The 23,181-nt window shown below is 42.9% G+C and overlaps 1 protein-coding gene across 2 annotated transcripts in view; it reads left to right on the top strand.

Annotated features, from left to right (window-relative positions):
- Positions 1 to 3,718: 3,718 nt before the first annotated feature.
- FGF14 (fibroblast growth factor 14) overlaps positions 3,719 to 23,181 on the top strand; it is a 623,517-nt gene continuing 604,054 nt past the window's right edge. The window contains exons 1-2 of one of the 2 annotated variants that reach the window (XM_019829233.3): positions 11,271 to 11,606; positions 13,564 to 13,598. Coding sequence is in view for 1 of the 2 variants with exons in the window: in XM_019829208.3 (XP_019684767.2) it covers positions 4,091 to 4,298 (208 nt within the window). In the remaining variant the exon portion in view is untranslated. Of the gene's footprint in view, positions 4,299 to 11,270; positions 11,607 to 13,563; positions 13,599 to 23,181 lie in introns of those variants that run through there. The other variant, XM_019829208.3, reaches the window with a different exon arrangement.

Genomic DNA, 23,181 nt, shown 5'->3' with positions numbered 1-23,181 from the left:
ACCTTTAGGTTAGTTAACTATGATATGCTGAAGGTAAGTTTAATTTTTAAATGTACTTGGTTATGAGTAATGGGTTTATTTGACCTCAGTCTAATGAAAAACGCAGTCTTTTCTGCCTAAATACACTACGGCTTTTGCTGTTAATTCTTATAGTTATGATGAGGCTTTTCTCATTTTATCTTTACTCACATGTGTTCCAAAGCTTGCATTTTCTAACACTTTTAGTTTTTGTCAACTAATATTGATTTGTAGCATGGCAAAGGGTAACTAACAATTTTGATGTCTTCCAAAATGGAACTTAAATAATAGTCTGAACTCAAGACAGTGTAAGGATCTTCAGATCATCCCTAAACCGAAGGCCCCCAGAAACCTCTGTTGCCTCTTGGTCTTCTTTATTGTGTAACTGGAGAGCTGGTTTAATTTTATGAGTTAGCATGCAACATGGACTCCTGTACAGTTACTTTCATAGGGTCAATGCTCAATAAATATTGGTTGAGTAATTGAATTGGATGACTTCGAGGTCATCAGAAATTGCAAGTCCTTTGGACCGAAAGTAACCTGAATCAGGTAGGCCATCTTTTCCAGATAAAAATATTTGGTATTTTTCATTTGTTTGTTTGCTTAGTCATGTTAATAAGAGCCTATGCAACGTAAGTAAATAATGTATCAATAAATATAGAAAACATTGTACTAAAAGATTTGCACATACATTGTGCTAAAAGATTTCTCTTTCCTTTAAGTAGCATAAAAGATGAGGGGCGCCTGGGTGGCGCAGTCGGTTAAGCGTCCGACTTCAGCCAGGTCACGATCTCGCGGGGTCCCGTGAGTTCGAGCCCCGCGTCGGGCTCTGGGCTGATGGCTCAGAGCCTGGAGCCTGTTTCCGATTCTGTGTCTCCCTCTCTCTCTGCCCCTCCCCCATTCATGCTCTGTCTCTCTCTGTCCCAAAAATAAATAAACGTTGAAAAAAAAATTAAAAAAAAAAAGATGAAAAGCGACTAACACGGTGCCTGGCATAATAGATTCTCAATAAATAGTAGTCACAGTTAATTACCTTTTATGTTGTTCCTTAGGTTATAGGACAAAGATGCAATAAGTTTTCCACCAGCATCTAGCAAAACACACCATAGCTTTCTCGCAGTAATTCTTTATCTTAGGAGGGATCAAATTCACTGTCGTGATGTAAAGAAGAGCGTCCCATTTGGAAATGCACGGAGAACCAGTATGAGAGATGTTCTCTTTACACAAACTGAGCATGTGAAAAGTTCCAATAATTACAGAACATCTCCCCAGACTTTACTCTGCTTGTGAAAGACCTCGGGGAACTCGGCAAGCTTTTACAGAACCTTAGAGCTATGTGAGTTCAGAAGAACTCTTTGGAGAATATTTTTTATTCAACTGTTTCTCTGGGGCCTGTGTCCAGGGTTAGTATATTGGGATGTTCTGGAACCCATGACAGGACACCGGAATGTGATAGTAGCAGCATGAGGTGTTTGTCTCTGATAATATCAAAAATGCTTTCCTAATTACTTGGCTGTGCTATCTCATTTTTCCTCTTTCAAAAAAGAATTCTGCTCTTCATTGCTTTTTTTCAGCCTGCTTCTCCTAAGTCATTTGGCACTAAATTCATGGACTCTTGGTATTCCCTCTTTCTTTACTTCCCAAACTTTATTTAGACTGCAGTTTAATCTTGGTAATTTCTTTGAGCTTTATGACATGATGCTTTTGGCACATTGAGGGCATCGCTATTTAACTTTCCAGTTTCTTAGCTTTAATAGAATTTACTTGTTTTACATTCTTTTTCTATCTTAACTAAAATGGACTAATGTTTCCCAAAAAGGTTCTGGATATTGGATGCAAATTTTGACATCTGAAAATGCCTCCTAGATATTAGAAAACTGTAGCAGTGGGAAAGTTATTCTATTTTTTAATTTTTTGATAACTAATAATCAAGGAGTTAATTTTCTTTAAAGTCAGTTCATCTCTCATTCCCCAACTACATAAATGTATAGCTCTTTGTTTATAAGATAGTTTGATATCCCACACAGTAAAGGCAGTTTTAATTTTTTGGAATTGAAATGGCGCTTCTAAAATATATTTTTAAATTAGTTAAACTTTTTATGTCAATTTTCCATAAGCTGGAAATAAGTGGCCATAATTTCTTAACAAGAGTGAGAGTGGTCAATTTTACTTTTTAATGCTCACATCACAAGTATGTTGAAATGCTAACATTTATTAATTTGAGTAGTGAGCACATTGGAGCTTGTGATACTATTCTTTGTAATAGTTTGTATTATTTTACGCATTGTATTTTTTTCCCAAATAAGACAAAATCTTTAGTTGCACCCTAAGTCTTGATTTTCTGAGAAAGTAGGAAGCCGGGTTATATGGTGATGAAATAGAAAATCTGTCCGTTTTTTTTAGGTTAGATGGTGATGGCGGGTGACAAGGTTGTATATTAGTGTGGATGAGAATGGAATGAGGGTGAATTTAATGTCTGCTCAATTAATGGGTGCAGAAACAAGCAATGAATTAGTGTGTAATGTAAGCAGAGTGCTTTCTGTTCAAAAACATTATTTGAAGATAATGGATTGTCTATCTAGAAAAGGCATAACTTTTCTCATGTACATATGACCCTCTCCACCAAAATATATTCTGCCACCTAGATTTTAGTAGTTGTTCCTTTAACAGGCTATTTCTGCAAGTACATATTTGGCATACACCTAGACTATATTTTTTCAAACGGCAGTTTAAGTAGAATTCAAATAATAAGAGCTAAAGGAGCTTGAGTTTTCCTTAATGTTTTAGATGCTTTAGGTGCTGTTTTTGCGAATGTTAAGTAAGGTGGAGCTCATTCTGGCTGTGAGGAGTGGTACCAAACTACTGTTTGTTTGTCTTTAAACCCCTTCCCTCTGTTGTATTTTCTGAGGTTTGCTAATTATAATTGTTAATTTTCCTTTTCAGAATTCACTTTTAACCGAAGGCTCTGTTAGATGGCTCCTGGAGCGAGCTGCCAGCCGACTCATGCTGGGCAGAGGAGGGAAAAGGGTCCAGGGCTGGGGCTGGGGCTGGGGCTGGGGCTGGGTGCCGGCGGTGGGGGACTTCCAAGGGGGAAAGTAGCGGAGGACTGCAGTGACACTGCCCTCCCCGGGCGGGTTGAAGCATCTCACTGGTGACGGGTCTGAAAGCACGTGGCTACGTCATGGAAAGCCAGTCTTTTCAATGCAAACTTCAACTCCTCCTCCTCCTCCCTCTAATGCCTGTAACTCACATCCGAGGCTGGGCGAGGAATCCGGAGGGGAGATTTTCCTCATGCTCACCGTTGTTGGAAACTGGGAGAGTGACAGGAAGGAGGAAGGGGATCCGTGGCGCTCTCTACCTACTACAAGCCTGACAAGGGGAGGGGGCACCTGGATTTGCATCTTTTCTTCGTGGTGATTGAGAACGGCAGGTTCAATCCGATCCCACTGAGCACTGGCGATTGATTATTAAAAAAAAAAAAAAAAAAAAACCAAAAAAAAAACCAAAAAAAAAAAAAAAAAAACCAAAAAAAAAAAAAAAAAAACCGACACCGGGAGAAGGGAGGCTCTGTCTTCGGCTGTCAGACTCGATCTCGGAGGTGGTATTTGGTGTGTGTGCGTGTGCTGGTGTGTGTTTTTTTTTTTTTTCTTTTTTTTTCTTCTTTCTTTCTTTCTTTCCTTTTTTTTTTTTTTTTTTTTTTTTTTCCTTCTCTCCTAGGGGCTACACAATGGCAGTCTTCTCTCAGTGAGATGAATCCTGCTTTGCCTTCTGCAGACCCACCCATCCTCATAGCGATCAAGTAAAAGGCTATGGTTTTCTCTTTGGGGATCTTTTGTGCATTACTGTTCTCTCTGATTAGTTCTGGTCTCTGTTGGGATTTCTTTGCTTTTTTGTTTGGCTTCATGCTGAAAAAGGATTTTTTTTCCAACCCTTCGGTAATAATCCAGTGGTGATCGAGGGGGATAAATCATTCACCCTGGCCGAAAAAAAACAATCACTGAGAAGTCTCAAAGAAATATACCACGTGAGGGGAAAAAACTGGGAGAAGATCCGGAATATTATCGTTTTTCCTATGGTAAAACCGGTGCCCCTCTTCAGGAGAACTGATTTCAAATTATTATTATGCAACCACAAGGATCTCTTCTTTCTCAGGGTGTCTAAGCTGCTGGATTGCTTTTCGCCCAAATCAATGTGGTTTCTTTGGAACATTTTCAGCAAAGGAACGCATATGCTGCAGTGTCTTTGTGGCAAGAGTCTTAAGAAAAACAAGAACCCAACTGGTAAGCAAAACATGCATCATGTTATGTTTTTCCTCATAATAACCTGTCTGTTGCTCATTGAGCTAGATATGCAGTCCTGCTATGCAGGAAGGCAGGGGAACAGAGAAGGAACCAGGACAGTGTTGCATATAGAGGTGTTGCATGAATAAACAAGTAACAGCTGGATCGGCGTCTCTGAGCCCGAAAACCACGGTCAGCATCTCTTGGCTGTGACACATCCATCACTAGGAGGGAGGAGGAAACTTTTTTTTTTTTTTTTTTTAATGTATTTGGTTGCCTATGTTTGGTGGAATATTTGAAGGGCTGTGGTTTAAGGTTTTGCCCGAGGCGGCTGAAGCTTCGGTAGTTGCCAGGAGAAGGAACCGCGAGCTCTTCGTACTTGGGCTGCAGGTTCAGGGATGTAGCTCGGTGCCGAGAGCCTGCTCTAGACTTTCTGATTAGCTTGCACAATGTTCGCCACCCCATCACCTTTACCGAAGTAAAAGAGGCCCTCTCCCTCGCGGCCCCGCTCCTCCGTCAGCCCCCGCCTCCCTCCCCCGTCTAGCTCTCCGTGCACGAGTATTAACTCATTCCCCCGTCTGCCTCTGACACCTCCTGCTGCTGGGGATGCTTGAGCTGGGCTTATGCCTGGGGGAACCCCAGACCGAAGAGACAAACTCAGCCCCTCTAATATATGTAATTTAACGCTCCCCCCACCTCCCCAAACAGTATCAAAACCCTGCGCCTGAGTCCCACGAGTGCGGATGAACCGGACCGTGGGTCCCAGCTTCAGGCTCTGGTGATCATGCGCCCCTATTCCAAAGGCTCCAAGCGGGCAACTTGCAGTGCATTACATAAGAAATGCAAATGCAGGTGATTCGGGGAGTCGAGTCCCCGGGGTTCACTTCCCGGTATCCCCATCTGAGGCGTTTGGGGGCGGCCGCGAAGCTGTGGGCGAGTCCGCCAGGGAGGCCGGACCGGAGGGCTGCGTGGTGGCGGCGGCGCGCCGACGAGGAGGTTGGGCGCAGCCAGTCTGGGAGCCGCGCGCGTAGGCAGCGGGGGTGTGTGGCGTCCCCGGGTTCAGTTCAGGCTGGGGAGGGCCCGGGGGCGCTGTGTTTGTGTCTGGGGCTGCGCTGGGGGGGCGGGGACGGGGCACCGGCCGTCCTGCAGTGGTAGCCGGGGCGCTGGAGGCTCCTGACGCTGGCACTGCGGTGTAGTCGATCATGGCTCCCCGCGGCCGCCCTGACACCCCAAGCTCCGCCGGGGTCGGGCAGCAAGTGGCTGCTGCCTCCCTGCCTCCGAACCTTGCAAATGCAGCGTAGCTGGGGCGGCTCGCTCCGAGGGGGCTGCCGTCTGCGGGTGCTTGGAGTGAGAGCAGGAGGAGGAGGAGGAGGGGGAGGAGGAGGAGCGGGAGGAGGGCGAACAGGAGGAGGAGGAGGGGAAGGAGGGAGTGGAGGGGGAGGAGGGGGTGGGCGGGGATGGAGGCGGTGGGTGTGGAGGCTGAGCACCCTGTGAGGCCCCCACCGCTGCAGGAGTTGTTAGACCGTCCGAAAGGGCAGATGCCCTCCTGCGGGCGGAGGACACCTGGGCAGTTGCCCCAGCTGGGACGTTTGGGTGGCTGTGGAGGCTCTGGGGGAAGTCTCTGGCTGCCCGCGGGCGCCGTGCTGCAGTGGGCTCTGTGCCTCTGCCCTGGAATTCTCATCCCTGTGCTGTGGCTCTGCCCCTTACTCATCGGCCCCTTCTGTGGCGTCCTCCCCCTCCTTCCCCCTCCTCCCCCTCCCTCAGTCCCCTGTCCTTTTACCCTTCTCTCTCCCAACTCCTCAACGTTTAGCAACTCTGAGCTGATACCACCATCCTGAGCATTGCCCAAGGAGAAAGCCGTGTTGTCACCTTACCACCCGCATTTGTAATTCAGCTGTGAGGTGTACCCCAAGCCCGCGTCCGGCCCAACACTTGCTGATGTTTCGGTGATGCCTAGATCCGCAGCACTACTGTATCACAAGTTAATGTGAAGACCTTTTTTGCGAGACTTACCCAAGTGGGACAAGTCAAGGGCTGCCGTTGGGAGAGAGGGATTGTTCCTTCACGCAGTGAAAATAGTTGGTTTTGAAGCCTTTTCCTGTCCTGTGAAAAGATTTAGCCCCCTTTTGAGAAAGGAATACTGTAAAAGCATTTTTTTTTTTTTTTTTTTTTTTTGGATTCGGCCATTAGTCTAGGGACCATAAAGTCACTCCCTCCATAGTACTGGAGGGTGGACTGGGGACACTAAGTTTCCTTACTGGCCTTTATAATTTTTTTTTGTAAACAATTTTACTGGAAACACTAATTCCCCTCCCCCCATACACGATTCAAGATATTTTTATTACACCTCCCCCACCCCACCCACTTTCCTCTCTCTGAATAAAGAAGATTTTTTTTTTCTTTCCAAGACATTTTGGAAGGTGTCAAATGACACATTATTTTTAGAGTAATTTATTTTGCAGCTTATGAATGCTAAAGTACTTGGGTGTGAATTGATAGGTTAATTCAAAGAGTGTCTAACGACATCACCAACTATTCTGATAGGATAGTGTAGTCTTACATTGCTAGAAGTTAGAGTTCCAACCTGGGAACTGGAGCATTTTGTAAGCTGTTTTAAAAATGTGACATTAATGTGTCACACTATCTCATCTTCTAAAAGTTTTGCTTTTTGAACTTGACTCAAATCCATGCTTAACCATTCCCTTTCAGGATTGTAACTGGTAGATTCCATTCTCCTTCTGCTATTAACATGAAGCCTAAAATCGTTTGCAGGTTTTCGATCCCAAGATAGCAGTATAACCAAGAAGTTAATTGGGTAATTAAAATAAAACAAAGACTAACATCCTCTTAACTGTTAAAACCAAAGAGAACAGATTGACTACTACCTTTTATGTTATCTTAAATCTAAAATAAGGACAATTAACAGGTTTCAAACTAAGAAGTTTGGCAGAATCCCACCAACTACCAGTACTAGGATCAGGAATTCAGTGTGAAGACTGTGTAGATTAATAATTCTTCCCAACTTTTGCAAATTATAGAACAAATTACTGATTATTCCCAATTTTTAAATTGTCAAGAAGTATAGGTAGTTTGGTCAAGGCTCGTTGGAGGACTTTTAAAACTCTGCTATATACTCATGTTGATGTGAAAATAGAGTCATGCACTTAAGGACAAAGTTATTTATCTATCCCAAAGTTATTAGCTTTTAAATAAGAGGTGTTAATTTAAAAGGCTTTTTGTAGTTGCTTTTATGTAAGATTTAACTGGAAAAGAACATGAAGATTATACTTACACAATATATGCTTGTTAAAATAAATTGTAATAGCTTGGAAATCCTGCATATAATGTAAATCTACCGTCTTCATAGAAACGTCCAGTGTCTCACAATACAACTATTAACAGAGAGCACACACACACATGCACACTCACGCTTAAATGTCCTACTGTCCCCTATTCTCCTAGTTGAGCAATGGCTGTATGTTTAGAATAAATGTTACCTGCTTCAGCTTTCACTGTGAGTCATGCAAGGTGATTGTGTTTTAGGCAAATCATTAAATAGGGAATACTAAGTCCAAGGCACTTAGTTAGCCTGGAGGAGGGCTTGATATGTTTCGTTAAACCAGCAATGATAGATTGGACTGACCAATGTGTATCACAGGCCAGTTGGGTACTAATCTAGGTCGCTACACTTTGAGTGACAGCTGCTAAGGATAGTGGCTGGAAAAAAAAATCCACAACAAAGGTAAATACTAAGGTCATGTCATGGATATCTCTTCAAGACACATAATGTACAACAAGCAGAGAAAGCCCAGACCCTTAAATAGATACACTTATTGAACCACACTCATGAGATGCCCAAACTTCCATGGCTTGATAGGGTTTTTGGAAAGCATAGAATTTAAGATAAGTTGTAATCAAAGATAATTTTATTAAGTACCAGTGACAGTGGCAAGGAGGGTATGAAGCAGATGTCCTGGACCTAGTTCCGCAGAGCACATTTAGATCTCACAAACTTATGACCCCGAGCATCTCCTTTCCTGAACGCAGTCTTTCTCTCTGCCAGGTAACTTGGAGATCATACAAGCAAGGCTTGGTAGAACTCATTGTCACTTGCTATTTCCTACTTGTTCTGGTGTCTTTCAGCTCTGCTTTTGCCTTTCGCTAAAGCTGTTTTAGGTGCCAAAAACATCTGGTACGCCTCTGTTACTCATTTAAATATATGTTATTCTTTTAAAACGACTTGCTTTACATGTAAGGCTGTCATGGCATTTAGAAGTGGGAAAATAGGGAGAGACGGGCGAAAAAAGAAAGTAAGCATTTTTTTACTCCTTCCCCTTCTCAGCCTGCCGACTCATCCTGGGTGCCTGTAGAGCTGGGTGAGCCACAAATTGGCCATAACCTCTGCATTTCTAAACACTGAGCATGTACCAAATGGAGACATCAAATTCAGACTGCATGGCTGCAACACCAAACAGGTGTGAGGCCCTTCTCTTTCTGACATGCTTGCCTTTAGAGTGGGATTCCGTGTAATCGGAGTTGGCCTTGGACTCCATCCAAGAAGCTTTAGTTACTGAAGTAGCAAAATGAGTTTGCAGAGCAGGGGCACTTCAGGAACCAAAGGACAGTATTTTAGACTGGCTTCCAAGTATTGACTTTCTGGGAGAGTGGATTTTTCTTTTTTGAAATGAAATCCAAGTTAACAAGTGTGAAATCCGATGCATGATAATCTAAACTCGGTTTTAACCACAAGGATGACGGGGTGTACTCCTATCCAGCCTAGTCTCATCTTCCACAGCATCTAAAACTGAGAATATTTTTTCAAACGATGCATCGCTTTCAGAAGGTGCCAAAGGTAATTCTAGACTGTATTTAACATTTCCTACGTGAAACCATTTCTTTAACGTTCAAACCCAGTCTTCCATGTTTTAGCAACAGAAACACTGGGGACTTCTCTGGTTTTTTAAAATACATATGGCAACAAGGACAACAATCAAAATTTTCGCTTCTTTGTACATTTTGGCATCATAACTCAGTCAATTGACTCATAATCTTCCTATAAATACCATGTAGATGTCTCAAAATGGAAGTATTTATTCAAAATAGTTTTTTATGCCTTAAGGCGAGACAGTTGGGATTTAACAGTATATTTGAAGCTCCTCTATTTTTTCCCCCTCTATTAAGTTTTAAACCAGACATTACATCGTGGTGTCTATATTTGTAATAAAACCTTTGAGTGTAGCCTTAGGATCATCTCCAGGAGGGACTGTGGGTCAGGGAAATACAACGGACACTTCTTCCTGCCCAGTGCCATAGTTGTTTAGGGTTTCATTTTGTGTACCACATTCCATATTTCCTTATAAGACTTGAACCTGAGCACTGAAGGGTAGAGAATTTTCTGAGGGAGACTTCTGAGTTCCTCCATATTCCTCTAGAGATGCACTAATGTCTTTGCTCTTCTGCTCTTTAAGGACCAAGTATTTCCTGATGTTTTCCCCTGTGTATTTCTCTAGTTGCTACAAACTGACTTTCTGCTTTGTTCAGAATGAAAAAGGCAGGGTGATAAAAGGAAGGGAGGTTCAGAGAAGGAATTAACATGAAGGCAAAGGGAGGCATGATGCAGACATGTTTGGCAGGGAAACTGAGGTTTTTGTTTATTTAACCTACTAACACTATCTAAGAAAGTCACCCAACAATTGTTGGGCACTGTTGCCTTAATTATTGTTCCCTGACATAAACTCTACTTATGATACGGAGCAGGTTTTCAATGCATTTTCAGTCAATGAATTAATAGTGAAAACAGGATTCTCTGAGAAAGTTAACTGTGGGAATGTAACAGCGGGTATCATAAATTAGCTTGGTTAAGGTCACTTAATGCTTACTCCTTCCCAACAGTGCCAACCAAGAATTTGGTTTCTTAATGATAAAACAAAGAGAAGAAAAGTCCTTAGTGGACTTCTCAGCGCTTCATCCCGCCATGATAAAGCATCCTGAAACACCACTTGCAAACATTCCCTAGGCCCACATTTTATAATACCCTCTTCCTAAATCTCAAAACTTGAGGCCTTACTCAAGGATACAAGCTCACGGAACCAATCACAGTCTCCCCATCTGGCACTCTCAGCCTTTAAATAGCGAATGGTAGGGTGCCATCAGGTGCCCTCTGCAAGAGCCCCGTTCATTTTCTATTCTAATCTTAAATTTGCCTCTCTTTAAAAAGGAAGACGTTCCGCAAAAATAGCTCAATGAATTGCTCCTGTTTTCTTTATCGAACTTCTTTATCTGAAGGTGGTAACTGGGACCCTACCTGGTGGCATATTTTTGCTCTTGAGGGGCAGCACCTAAACAGCCTCTAGTTCAGTTGCTTGGAAAGAAGGTGCCCCCCTCCCTTAATATTTTGTTCTTTCCAGTTTTAAAGCAGTCATCTTCAAACTCGCTAGCTCCCTGCACATCCCAACAACCACGCTGATCCAGGTAGCTTCTCCTTTCTGGAGCTACTGTCAAGGCGGAGGGCGCTGGGCCACTGGCCGAGGGCTGGCAGGCGCTAAGTGTGTCAGGGACGAGGTCTGGCCGGCCGCACGGGCGGGGGCAGAGTCCCTGCTTTCCGGAGCGGCGTGTCACTGTTCCCTGCAAGCCGGGCCGGCCACTCTGCGGTTCCCATCCGCTTCCAGGAGTCGGGCCCCTGGGTGACCTGGCCGAGGTCGGGTTGTGAGTCTGCCTAATTGAGTCCGAAGAGACGGGGCACGCGGGCCAGACACGGTCCTCCTCCAGGTGTGATCCGCGGCCCGAGGCTCCGGGACCGGCCACCGCGCGCTCCCTTCCTAGGAGCGCCCGGCGCGCCGCAGCGCAATGCGGCGGAAGCGGCCCGCCCGAGCCGCCGTAGCGCGGGAAGCTTCCGTTGTCACAGAGATGACCTCTGACCCTGGGGGCGCCTCTGGGGAACTCGTGCATCTGTTGCTATGGAAACCAGGGCGGCCTGTGGCGGGTGCTCGCGCGACCCGGAATGGGGGCAGGGCCAGGCCCCTGAGGCGGCAGGTTTGCGGGCCAGTCTGCCGGCGTCCGCGCTGCGGCGCCTCGGAGCGCCGGCCCAAGGGCCGCGAAGGAGTGAGTTCTGCGCCCACAGGTGGCCGCCTGCACCCGCGGTCCCCTCAACGCGCTGCCGGGCCCAGAGGCAAAGGGACTGGGCTCGCACCCTGGCTCAGGACGAGGAGCAGATGAGCGGAGCCGGGCTCTCAGCTTCCGCACTAGCTACTGGAAGGACCCGGGCTGGCTCCTGAAGTTCCCTCAACTGCAATGTGAGAATGATCTCAGGTCAGCTCTCCGGTTCTAGGATTCTGTAATCCTCCACCCGACCCGGGCTCCAAGTGAACTCTCCCCTCTCCCCTGTGTCTCTCCGGGACTCTGTTGAGTATATTTAAATTGCATTCTAAAATCGGAGACTGTCAGAGAGGGAGGGGCCCCGTCTGGATCCTCAGTGACCCGCCCCTCTTAGAGGTGTGGCGACTCCTTCCCAGTGCAGGAAGAGACTGTGCCCAGAGCCGGGTTTGAATTGTAGAGGCACCGCCGCTCTGAGCCTTGGAAGGAGAAACACGTCGTATTTGACCGGTGACACCACCAAGAGCTCTTCATGCATTGCACAGAGTTGTGTGGTTGGTGCTGGAACAGATAGATGGCCTTCCATTATAACCATTATATTCTCCAGATGCCTTTCCTGCAGTCTCTAAACGTTTTGGAGGAGGCAGGAGGCTCTCTCTATTGGCTTCTATTATCTTTGGGCTATTGGGGGAGAATCACAGGTGACAGGCATTTTGAATTAAAAAAAAAAAAAGAAAAAACTTCACTGTAAATTTAGAAATCGAAAAAGATGATTTCCAGGGTACAGTAATGCAAAACTTGCTAGATTATAAAAGAACGGCTGGATCCAAATTGATGGAATAAGTTAAGGTTACTTGTTCAGACGGCTTGACACGTTTTAAAGATTTTTCATTGGCCTAGTTTCCAGATAGCCTCCTGTCCCTTTCTATCTTTTCTTCCTTCTTTCTGATAAGAATTACCTCCCTGAAGTTAGCTTTTCAAAGAGGTGGCCTTCAGGTCCCAGAGAAGAGTGGGTAGAACATTTACATTGCAAAGGCACAAGGAAAGAATGCCAGCTCCTCCAAAAAGGACATGTTTCCTAAATCCAAAAAAAATTTTTTAATGTTTATTTATTTTTTGAGAGAGACAGACACAGAGCGTGAGTGGGGGAGGGGAAGAGAGGAAGACACAGAATCTGAAACAGGGTCCAGGCTCCACGCTGTCAGCACAGAGCCTGACATGGGGCTCGAAATCACGGACTGTGAGATCATGACCTGAGCTGAAGTCGGTCACCTAACCGACTGAACCACCCAAGTGCCCCCTAAACCAAAATTTCACAATACCTACAAACTTTAATAGATTAGCCAGGGCAGGGGGGTGGGGGAGAGTTGGGGATTGATTAAAAATGATAGATGGGTCTTGAATTGCTTCTAGAGCTGCAATTCTGTTCTTGTAAAGACTGAATTTACAAGATAAGGACAGTTCTTTGTAATTCCTCAAACAATTGGTATTGCAACCTGTATGATCTCAAAGGGCTGACCACCCATCCAACTATATATCTTCTCTTTGCTTCTTCAGGTCAGGGAGAAGCTCTTCCAACTAAGGTGGAAATCAAAAGATTCCTGTGTTCTAGATTTAGAGCTATTTGTCTTTGGAATGTTTTTATTTCCTTTTGGGTATATAGTTTCATTTGACTTAGGACAGAAGGCCTAAAAAATTTCCTATGAGGTTCTGAATATCAGCCTCCAATATTGGCAAAGCTCTAACCATAGAACCAGTTAAAAAAAAATCATCCTTTTAAATACCTTGTTAGGTTTAGGCCAGGACAAGCAGTAAATATTCCTGTCAGTATTGAACAATCTATTGAACGCAAGAGGCATTCCCAAAGAAGGTGCAAAAGATACCTCTCTCCCAAGATCCAGAGCCACTCCCAAAGATAGCTGAAACAAAGACCTACTTCCCTTGAAAGCTGGCAATAATCTGTAGGGCACTAGCCACAAATGTAATGCAACTTCTATTTCTGTCTGGCTATCTTTTGAGGGCCCCCAACCTGATGGTTGCCAAGCCCAGGTCTCAGAACACAAAATGAGATAAGTAAGAAGCAATAGTTGTCCTTGGGAGAGAAAGGATCAATAGCCAATGCATCTTGAAAAGGAAGAGATAACATGAAATTTTACCTTCCTCTCTTGACCAGGCACTACAGACAGAGATCCAGGAGAGCTGATTCTGGTAAGAATTTCCACCCTTTGCTGGCTTCTCTCAGGTTTCCCTGATCAGTTTTCTCCAAGTCTCCAGAGTGAGTGGGGTTTAAAGTAGAGAGTGAAGTTGGGCATCTACCAGAATTTGGCAAAGTTTTTAAAATTAATTTTATTTTAGTCTCCCCTTGGTTGTTTAAGGGAATACTGGTGGAGATTTACTGGAGAATCCCTTGGAGTCCCATCAACCCCGAGAGGGGCCCATGTGGCGACCCTCCTTTGGGGGTAGATATAAGGGCCTCTGGACATAGGCCATTAATTTGGAAGGTTTTTGTTTACGGTCTTGCAGTGTGTTTAGAGTGGAAAGGCAGTGCAGACAGAGGATTAGTAGACTGAGTACTGAGGTAAAGGAGGGTAGAAGGGAGTAGTAGGAGGCATTTCTTTCTTCTTTTTTTAACATTTATTTATTTTTGAGAGAAGAGAGACAGAGAGAATCCAAAGCAGGCTCCAGGCTCTGAGCTGTCAGCACAGAGCCTGCTGTGGGGCTTGAACCACGAACTGTGAGATCATGACCGGAGCTGAAATTGGATGCTTAACCACTGAGCCACCCAGGCACCCCTAGATCTGTTATTTCTTTGTAGTGGTGGATAGTCTAATGGCTTTTAATGGTCCAACTTGTGCCTACTTAGATTTTGATGTGCCATTCATCAGAAAAGTCTGAATTTCTTGTGTTAATTTATTTCCCCAACCTTCCTAGCACTTTGTGCTGTGGACTTGCCTTGAGTTTTGTGAGTCCTGCACCCCCAATGGCTGCCAACTTGCTTTCCTTAGATTGAAGGGTAACCATTATTTTCCCTTGAAATAAGCCATCATAATTCAGCCAGACTTACGTTTCTGACTGCCTGTGTGCACTGTTCCTGAGACTTGAAAGCCCCCCACCCCCCACAACGTGCTTAATCATAGATGAGTTTGGCTACAAACCTAAATATGTGGCCTACTAAGTCTCACCATGAAAATCTGGAGTCTCTCACACCCCAGTTTTCCACCTTGTGAAGAAAAACCCCTGGAGTCTCACACCCCAGTTTTCCACCTGGAAGGATTAAGATGAACAAACTTGAGGAGTTCAGAATGCAAAATAAGCAGAGCTTGATCAGAGAGAAGCTTCCCAGAGCAGCTGGAGAGGCAGCAAATAAAATGGCTCTGTGGGTACAATCACCTGCTTCTAGAAGCCATCCCCAGAATCTTTAGCAGCTGTCTTCAGGACCCATCTCATTGCCAAGCTGTCAATTTACAAAACTGAAACAATTTAGTAATCAGTTTGATGTCCTTTCTTCAAGGGAGAACAATCCTCGACTGGGGGAGTACAGTGCCTCACAAGTAGTTGGATCATTCTTCCCAAGGGATTTTGGGCACATGTGAGTTTTAAGAGGCGTTGGAAGAGGCAACAAGGAAACAAGCATGATTGCCTGGGAGGCTAGAGATTCCCTTACAAGGCTAGGAGGTCCCATTTTCTAAGGTAAAGTAAGCTAGCTAAAGCCCAGCTGGAGGATTGTGATTAGTGAATGTTAGATTTCCTTGACAGGTGTTTCCCATTACGTGCAGGATGCCTTAAGTTTTGGATTTGTGATGTGGACCAGATGGCTGGGCCTGCCTCCGTTTTGTGGGTCCTGATATACAAATAAACTTTATCAGTAGTCAGGAACAGATCATGTGTTATGTGACATGGTCAGATTTATTCTTTAGGCAATTGCTATGGTGACAGTGTGGAAAATAGCTTTGAGTGGGGCAAGACTGAAGGTAGAAAGGCCACAAAGGAAGCAACTGAAGTGGAAGTGGTAAGGTCCAAAATAACGCAGTGACAGGGGCTGGAGAGAAAGGGCAGTCTGTCAACTTCAGTGGCCAGTGTGAACTGGGGAAGGCAGGAGAGGGAGGAGTCTAGAATGTTTTGACCACAGGCTTTTGATTTGGACGACGCCTGTGGATCCGGATCCACTGATCATTGGCCAGATAGAATGCTTCCATCTCCTTGAAACATGGGGTAAAAACTTGGCTTTCTCCAGACTGTCCACATTAGGAGGGCTGTGGTAGCGGTGATTAGCAGGTAGAAAACTGACAAGTTTCTCTTTTTAGATCAAAACGTAAATAGGCAGTTGTAGGAGGGTCACTCTATGATAAAAAGTTCATTTTCTTCACTTCAAAGCTGGAAGTCCTCAGGGATGGAAAAAAGCTCTTTACAATGAAGAAAAGCCAAGAAGTTTTTTTTTTTTTTTATGATTATGTACAATTCTTTGTCGAGAGTAGATGTTTTTGTACACAATACTTTGTTCGGTTTGAGGAGTCAAGGAGTGCAATTAAATGCCACTTTTTCAGATGAACTCTTCAGGTCTGGCAAGAAAAGGAAGTGTGAACTGTATGGACTTTACATACGTTAAGTGTGTGCACCTGCTTTTTAGATAGAAATGAATGTAGTCATAATTAAAATGCCTTTCCCCCTGTAACATTTTGCTGTCTGCATGATCACAGTGGATCGCTGAAGTATGTGGTAACCTCTTCTGTAATGCTGCCTCTTAGAAAAATCGTGGTTGGGGAGGGATTGTAATTTCTATTCTTTCCACTTCCTGGGTGAAGCTCATGGCACGCTACTGTTGTACTTTAAAAAAAGAAGAAACATGTAATAAGGCTTAAAGATGAAAATAATCATAGGTTTTTATTTTTTTTTTAGTAGCTACCTATTTCAAAGTCTGAAACTCATCTTCAGTTGTGTTACTGCTGTACCCCAGGTATTGTAATTCTTAAGCAGAGAAATGATTCTGTTTGCCAGGAGGCCTGAGTCAGTTCCATAATTAAATACTCAGTAATCCCCATTCTGCCTCAACATTTTCCTGGCGGGGCAGGTTGAAAACACTAACCCAATATGCTCGTTCCTCCTTTATTATCCAAAGATTTGACTTGTTTCCTAGGAATTTGCATTTTTCATTAGCTTCATTATATTTTCTTTTACACTGAAATTTTCTACTCATATGCCAATTCAGTGACATAAAATTCCTCACATGTCATACATATAATAATGGATATGAAATATTGGAAAGACTTTTAATGGAGTAGATACTAATGTTAGAACTATTTTAATGATGCAGTAACAAGCAATTTAAAAAATGAATTTTAAAAGGATAGAAATTTTACATCAGTATTGCTTATTGTTTTCTCTTTTCTAATCATACGTCCTTTTAAAAGCTTGGGAATAATCTTAAAGAGCACAAGTACTGAGGTGATTCTGTGGCACACGTGCCTTTTGATGGGGACATTAACCAGTGGCATATATACTAAAGATAGAGTGTGGCCTGATCTGCAGAGCCATGAAGTTGATCCCTATTTGCTTTGTCCTTTACCAAAGTGCTTTCCCATCGCTGCGAATTCACCCCTTTGTCCCACTCTCCCTGTCTTTGTACGATGATACCCAGGATTTGATCCTTTCATATATTTCCTTTAGGCCTGTTTTTCACAAGTTTTGTCCTCAATTTACTCTTTAGGCAAGGTTTGGATTAGGATTCAACTGGATCTTCTACTTTTACATGTATTGCATTAGGGGAAAAAAGGCTAACAATACAGCTGTCAGAAAGCAAATGAGACACCTCTATCTGGACTTGAGATATTTGCTAGAAGTGAAATTTATTTGGCTTAATTTCTTCTTTCTGTGCTTTCAGTAGCATGTGAAAAAATGATTTGGATCTATTGCTTTATTAGATTATATACTAAAAATGACTTTTGGGTGGTGTTATTAGTAAATATTCTACCTCATACTCCCACCAGTGAATGTACATTAAACTTACCAGATTTTTAAAACCATATTGCTCCTCTGCTTTAACGTAAATATCCTGAATTCCTTTTCTGAATTACTTTGAATCTTGTGTTATCATGATCTTTAAATAAATAATAATTACAACCAATTTTTTAGTAAATGCTTTCTACATACAAGGCAATTTATCTATATTACCTAATTAGTTCTCATAACCACAGGTGGGAACTTTTTTTTATACAGCTGACCCTTGAACAACATGGGCTTGAACTGTGTGGGTGTACTCTTACGTGGACTTTTTTCAATAAATCTATTGGAAATTTTTTTGAGGTTTGTGACAATTGGAAAAAAAAAAACCGGCAGACAAACTGTGTAGCTTAGAAAGACTGAAAAATTTTAAGAAAAAGTTAGGTATTATTATAAGAATACAGTATAACATACAAAATATGTGTTAATCAACTGTTTACCTTCTTGGTAAGACTTCCAGTCAACAGCAGGCTATTGGTAGGTAGGTTTTTGGGGAGTGGAAAGTTGAACGTGGAGTTCTGGCTGTGCAGGGGGTCTGTGCCTGCAAGCCAGGTGTTGTGCCAAGGTCAAACTGTATTTAACAGGAGAGAACTCAGGCATGAAGAGGCTAAGGAAGATGCCTGACAGTACTTGGCTAACAAAAAACCTGAGCAGTATGACTCCAGAGTGCAGACTGTTAAATCCCTGTGTTGTAACTGCCCCTCTAAAGACAATGTTCAAAGAATGTGACCAGTATTGTCTTAGTGGGTCTGTGAATCATTATATCCTGAAACTAAAACAGACTTCAATGTATTCAGTGTTTGGATATTTTGAACTTGTAATGCTTTTTTATTGAGCATGATTTCCATGCATTAAAGCACACAGTTCTTAACTGTACTGTTTGATGTCTTTTGACTATTGTATCCTTGTAACCACCACCCCAGTCAAGACATAGAACATTCCCATCACCCTAGAAAACTCCTTCCCTGTTCTATCCACAAGTGACTCCCCTAAGAAGCAACCACATTCTGATGTCTCCCACTTTACGTTAGCCTGCTGTAGACCCTCATATCATTACATCATGGTGTCTTCACACTTTTGAGTTTGCTGCTTTCACTCAGCATGTTGTTTTGGAGATTCACCCATGTCATTGTGTGTTAGATGTGTAGACTGATGTGGTAGCTTCTGTTTTCTTTTGTAAACTAGAAACTCCTAATTGAACAGACTTGCTTTTGGCTAACAGCCAGAAGTTGTCAAAAACTACAAAGGGTTTGAGAGTTGACCCAGTTTGCAGGCTACCAAGTTAGTCTGCCCCAGTTATATAGATGCTGGCTGAAGACAGGAGACTCCTGGGTCAGAGATAAAGGACTTTATTACTTAGGGCACAGCAGGCAGCATGAGCTTCATGTTCTAATCGATTCCCCTTGGCCCCAAATTCTCTAGGGGCAATGCTGAGTGACCCAGGTGGATGCTTGCACACAGGGTTTGTGTCACAGCTTAGGAACTGCAAGGTTAGGCAATCCCCTGTCTTTTAAGAAGTGCTTTGCAAAGCTGCCCAACTTTTGCCCTGTGGGGAGGCATTATCTTCATTTTCCTGGTCAGGAAATAAATCTGTCTTGTAACCTGGAAGGAGGCGCTATCCCTGGATTCCAAGGCTGTAACATCCTTGCAAAGAGTCTGAGACAAAAGCTGTTATGAGACGTGCAGAAATCTCATGGATAAGTTGTCATTTAAATCTGTGTCTGAAAAGCAACACTTTCTTTCCCTCTCTTTCTCTCAGGACTGCTATTTTTTTTTTTGTTCCAAAGATGCAGTTAGTCTATAGAAGGATATCTGTTATTTGGAAATTCAAAAGTGATCCTGAGGTTTTGAGAAGATAGACAATGTATCATCCTATACAATGAACTTACCCGTATTTACTAAATAGCGTGTGGTAAGTTCTATGTTAGTTACTGGGAGAGATTTAAAGCATCCTGTAAGGATTTGGTCTTTGGCCGATGAGTACTTAAGCTAAATGTAGGGAGAATACTAGAAATGAGAGAGTCCTAAACAACCGAAGGCTAACTGGGGTGCTATAGGAGACCCATATGGGATGTAAGGCGAGGAAAGGGAAATCTTTTAGAGAAGTATGACCTGAGCTGACTCTTGAATGCACGTTTCAGTTGGCAGGAGAGAGAAAGAAGTGTATTCCTGGCAGGGGGAGTAATGTGAGTGAAAGTCAAAGGCTGGGGGAAAGGTACATATCTGGGAATTTATGGGAATGTTAATAAAACCATATTTTCAAGGATTAGAGGATTCATAGTTTGGAGTCCAAAAGCCTGGCAGAGGAGTTTAGATTGGATGTGGTAAAAATGCGTGAACTAGAGAATGTCTCTGCAGGGGGAGTGACGTGCTTGAGAATTGTTCCAGTACAGCTGGAAAGTGTGACTGGTGGAGCTGGCTGTGGGAGGGTAGCACTAGGAAGAGGGAGGCCTTTCATAGTAAAAAGCAGTCAAGTGAAATGTCCTTTCTTACTTGGATATGGGAAACAAAGCTCGGATTAAGGTGTGGTTCTGAGTATGACTGAATGTGGGCTGCTGAAATAGGTCTCTGCTTGTATATGTGCTGCTGCAGTGAGCACTAGGTCTCAGTGCTTGGGAAGGGATAAACCAAAGGCACATCTAGACACTCTGGAACAGGAAGGCCACCGCGTCCTCTGAGCTTTGAAGCATGGCTGAAAGGGGCACCTGGGCAGCTCAGTCGGTTAAGTGCCCGATTCCCAATTTTGGCTCAAGTCATGATCTCACAGTTTGTGGGATCGAGCCCCATGTTGGGCTCTGTGATGACAGCAAGCACAGCGCCTGCTTGGGATTCTCTCTCTGTCCCTCTTGCTCCACCCCAACCCTCTTTCTCTCTCTTTCTCTCCAAGTAAATAAACATAAACAAATTTAAAAAAAGTGAGGGATGGCTGAAATAAAAGGCGTGAATGGGCCAAAGAGATGTCATTGGGGAGGCTCTAGGTGGCTTCAATGTACTCCCTGAAGTCAGTGATTTGCTGAGAATGTGAGACAGGAAATGTAGCTAATATACCTTTGAAGGTTGCATGTTGCTGATACATAGACAAACACATGTCTTACGTAATTTAAGGCCAACTCCCAGTTTAAATTCTCTAGCTCTGGTAGCTTTATTGCCTTTCCAAATAAGGTGAGAATGAATGACCTTCAGTTCTTTCAAGGTGAGTGCCGAACAACTTTGTAGTACTTAAGTATTCATCACAGCAGTTTATTTCTCTGCATGATGATGTTTTCCAGTGAAACACCATGCTGGGAAGGACTACAAATGTCATGGGCTATTTGGATATAAGGCTATTTGGATGTTTCAACAACTAGGACCACATTTTTTTTTATAAGAGTCCTGATACAGTGTGCTGTTCAAGCTCTGGTAGTGGACATGTGTCTTGGCAATCCTTAGTGACCATTAGTGGATCAAGGGTTATTGGGGACGTGCATTAAGGAATAGTTTTTAAAAGCACAACTGCTAGAAATAAATTTTATTTTTCCACTTTATGTTGTGAAATTTGAATTGTGTTTTCGGGGTCAATATCTCTTTCTTGCATGTCTTTATAAACTGATGTTTTAAGGAAGATAACTTTTGTTAAAATAAGAGTATTAATTAAATTATTAATGGCCATTCAAACTTTATAAAAACATACCTAATAATGCCTTAAAAGCAGCAGGTTCAGCTTCTTTGATTTAGAGCTGGGACCCTTATTAAAGGTCACAGTTTGTAAGCGTGGTGCTTACAGGATCACAGGCATAATTCATACAAGAAGGGGAATGGGTTCATTTTAGGTGGTGATAGTCGTAGTAAATGCCCTGCACTGGGAGCAAATTGGAAGCATAAACCTGAATTCTGTCATTTCTCTGGATTCGCACATAACTGAATTAATCAAACCTTTAGCAAATTAGGGTAAACGTAATGGTTGTACCACGCGAAAGGTCAGAATACTGCAGAGTTAAGTAAAGGGCCTGAATGTTGTATTAGCATAGCTCTGAATAAAAAATTAAAATGTACACCCTTTGCATATAAAGATGCTACTCCAGAATCCACACTGCGTCCTATGGATTAGCACAGATATGTGCACACTTTCTTATCCAGTCTTTCTGGTGGCCAATAACGTGTTTGTGAGAGCCTTGAGAAAGGTCATTAGAGCCACTGAACGCACTCTGTGAATCATAACCTTCCTCTCTTATTTGTATTATCCCAAACAGAAGGAGGTGTTATCTCTGTGACTGTTGGTAATGGTTTTTGCCTGTCCATGCTTTTCCTTTTGCAGTAACAGTTTAAATGTAAGGCAGATCCTTGACCCTTTCTTTCTTGTATTCTTTTAAATTTATAATTGCTAGAAATACTTTTTAATATCATATATTTCATTATGAGCTATTCTTTTTTTTATGAGAGAGACAGAGAGAGTAAGCAAGGGAGAGGGGAAGAGGAGGGGTGAGAGAGAGAGAGAGAGAGAGAGAGAGAGAGAGAGAGAGAATCTTAAGCAGGCTCCACACTCAGTATGGAGCCTGATGTGGGGCTCTATTCCACAACCCTGGGATCGCGATCTGAGCCAAAACCCAGAGTCGGATGCTCAACTGACAGAGCCACCTAGGTGGCCCTCATTAGGAGTTCTTATCTACACTTCAGAATTATAAGAAAATTAAGGAAAATGATAGAAGTTGGTACTGCTAATAAATATGGCAATACTGGTACAAGGAATTTCAAAATATTGCATGAAAGTAATTTTCGGGTAATACGCATTATATTTATTTCCTAATTGCTATCTTACCTTATGGCAAAATATCCATATTTTGAGCTGCTGAATAGTGATACACTATTTTAACTAAATTGTGGTTTGAATTTTTTAAGTTTGAAGGGTAAACAGTGTGTTGAATGTATTTATGGAAGGTATGCTAGGTATTTTAGTTTATCACTAAATCTTGGATGTTTTTACACTTACCCAATCTGTAGGCTGATACAATCTTTCACCCAAGAGAGCCATTAGAGAAGGGTTCATTTTAAAAGCAATTTGAAAGCAGAAAAAAAAATAGCTAGGAGGTAGGATACAAAATACGAATACGAAACACAAATATAAAAATAATAGATTATATATTTTGTGTTTTTAAACTTGTGATTTTGAAATTAAAAAACAAAATGTTTCATATTTTCACCAGTTCATTTCATGGCTTTCAAGTAGCTGTTGTTGAGATGATTTGCAATTAAAATTAGATACCAAGATCTGCAGCATAGGACGTAATGATTGAACGAGACATTTTAAAGCATATCTGCTTCCTAAATCAGGCTGGCTAGTCAGTCATCTTGGTATTGGGTAGTTAAGGATTGATACACTTTATTTTTTTTATTTTTATTTTTTTATTTTTATTTATTTTTGGGACAGAGAGAGACAGAGCATGAACGGGGGAGGGGCAGAGAGAGAGGGAGACACAGAATCGGAAACAGGCTCTAGGCTCCGAGCCATCAGCCCAGAGCCTGACGTGGGGCTCGAACTCACGGACCGCGAGATCGTGACCTGGCTGAAGTGACCTGGCTGAAGTCGGACGCTTAACCGGCTGCGCCACCCAGGCGCCCCAGGATTGATACACTTTAAACTGCTTTCCGATAAGTAGACCATGTAGGTAGAGTTGCTACCTCCAAATATATGGTATATTAAATTACCACTATAGGTTTTTTATAGGTTTCAGTGTTGTTTTCTATCATGATTTCCCTGTGTATGGACAGGTATTAGATGAAAAGCAGAAAATAAGACACGAGAGAAAAAAATATATAT

Source organism: Felis catus, chromosome A1 (genome assembly GCF_018350175.1).
Source record: "Felis catus isolate Fca126 chromosome A1, F.catus_Fca126_mat1.0, whole genome shotgun sequence".
NCBI lineage: Eukaryota > Metazoa > Chordata > Mammalia > Carnivora > Felidae > Felis > Felis catus.
This window is presented reverse-complemented; position numbering and strand designations above follow the sequence as displayed.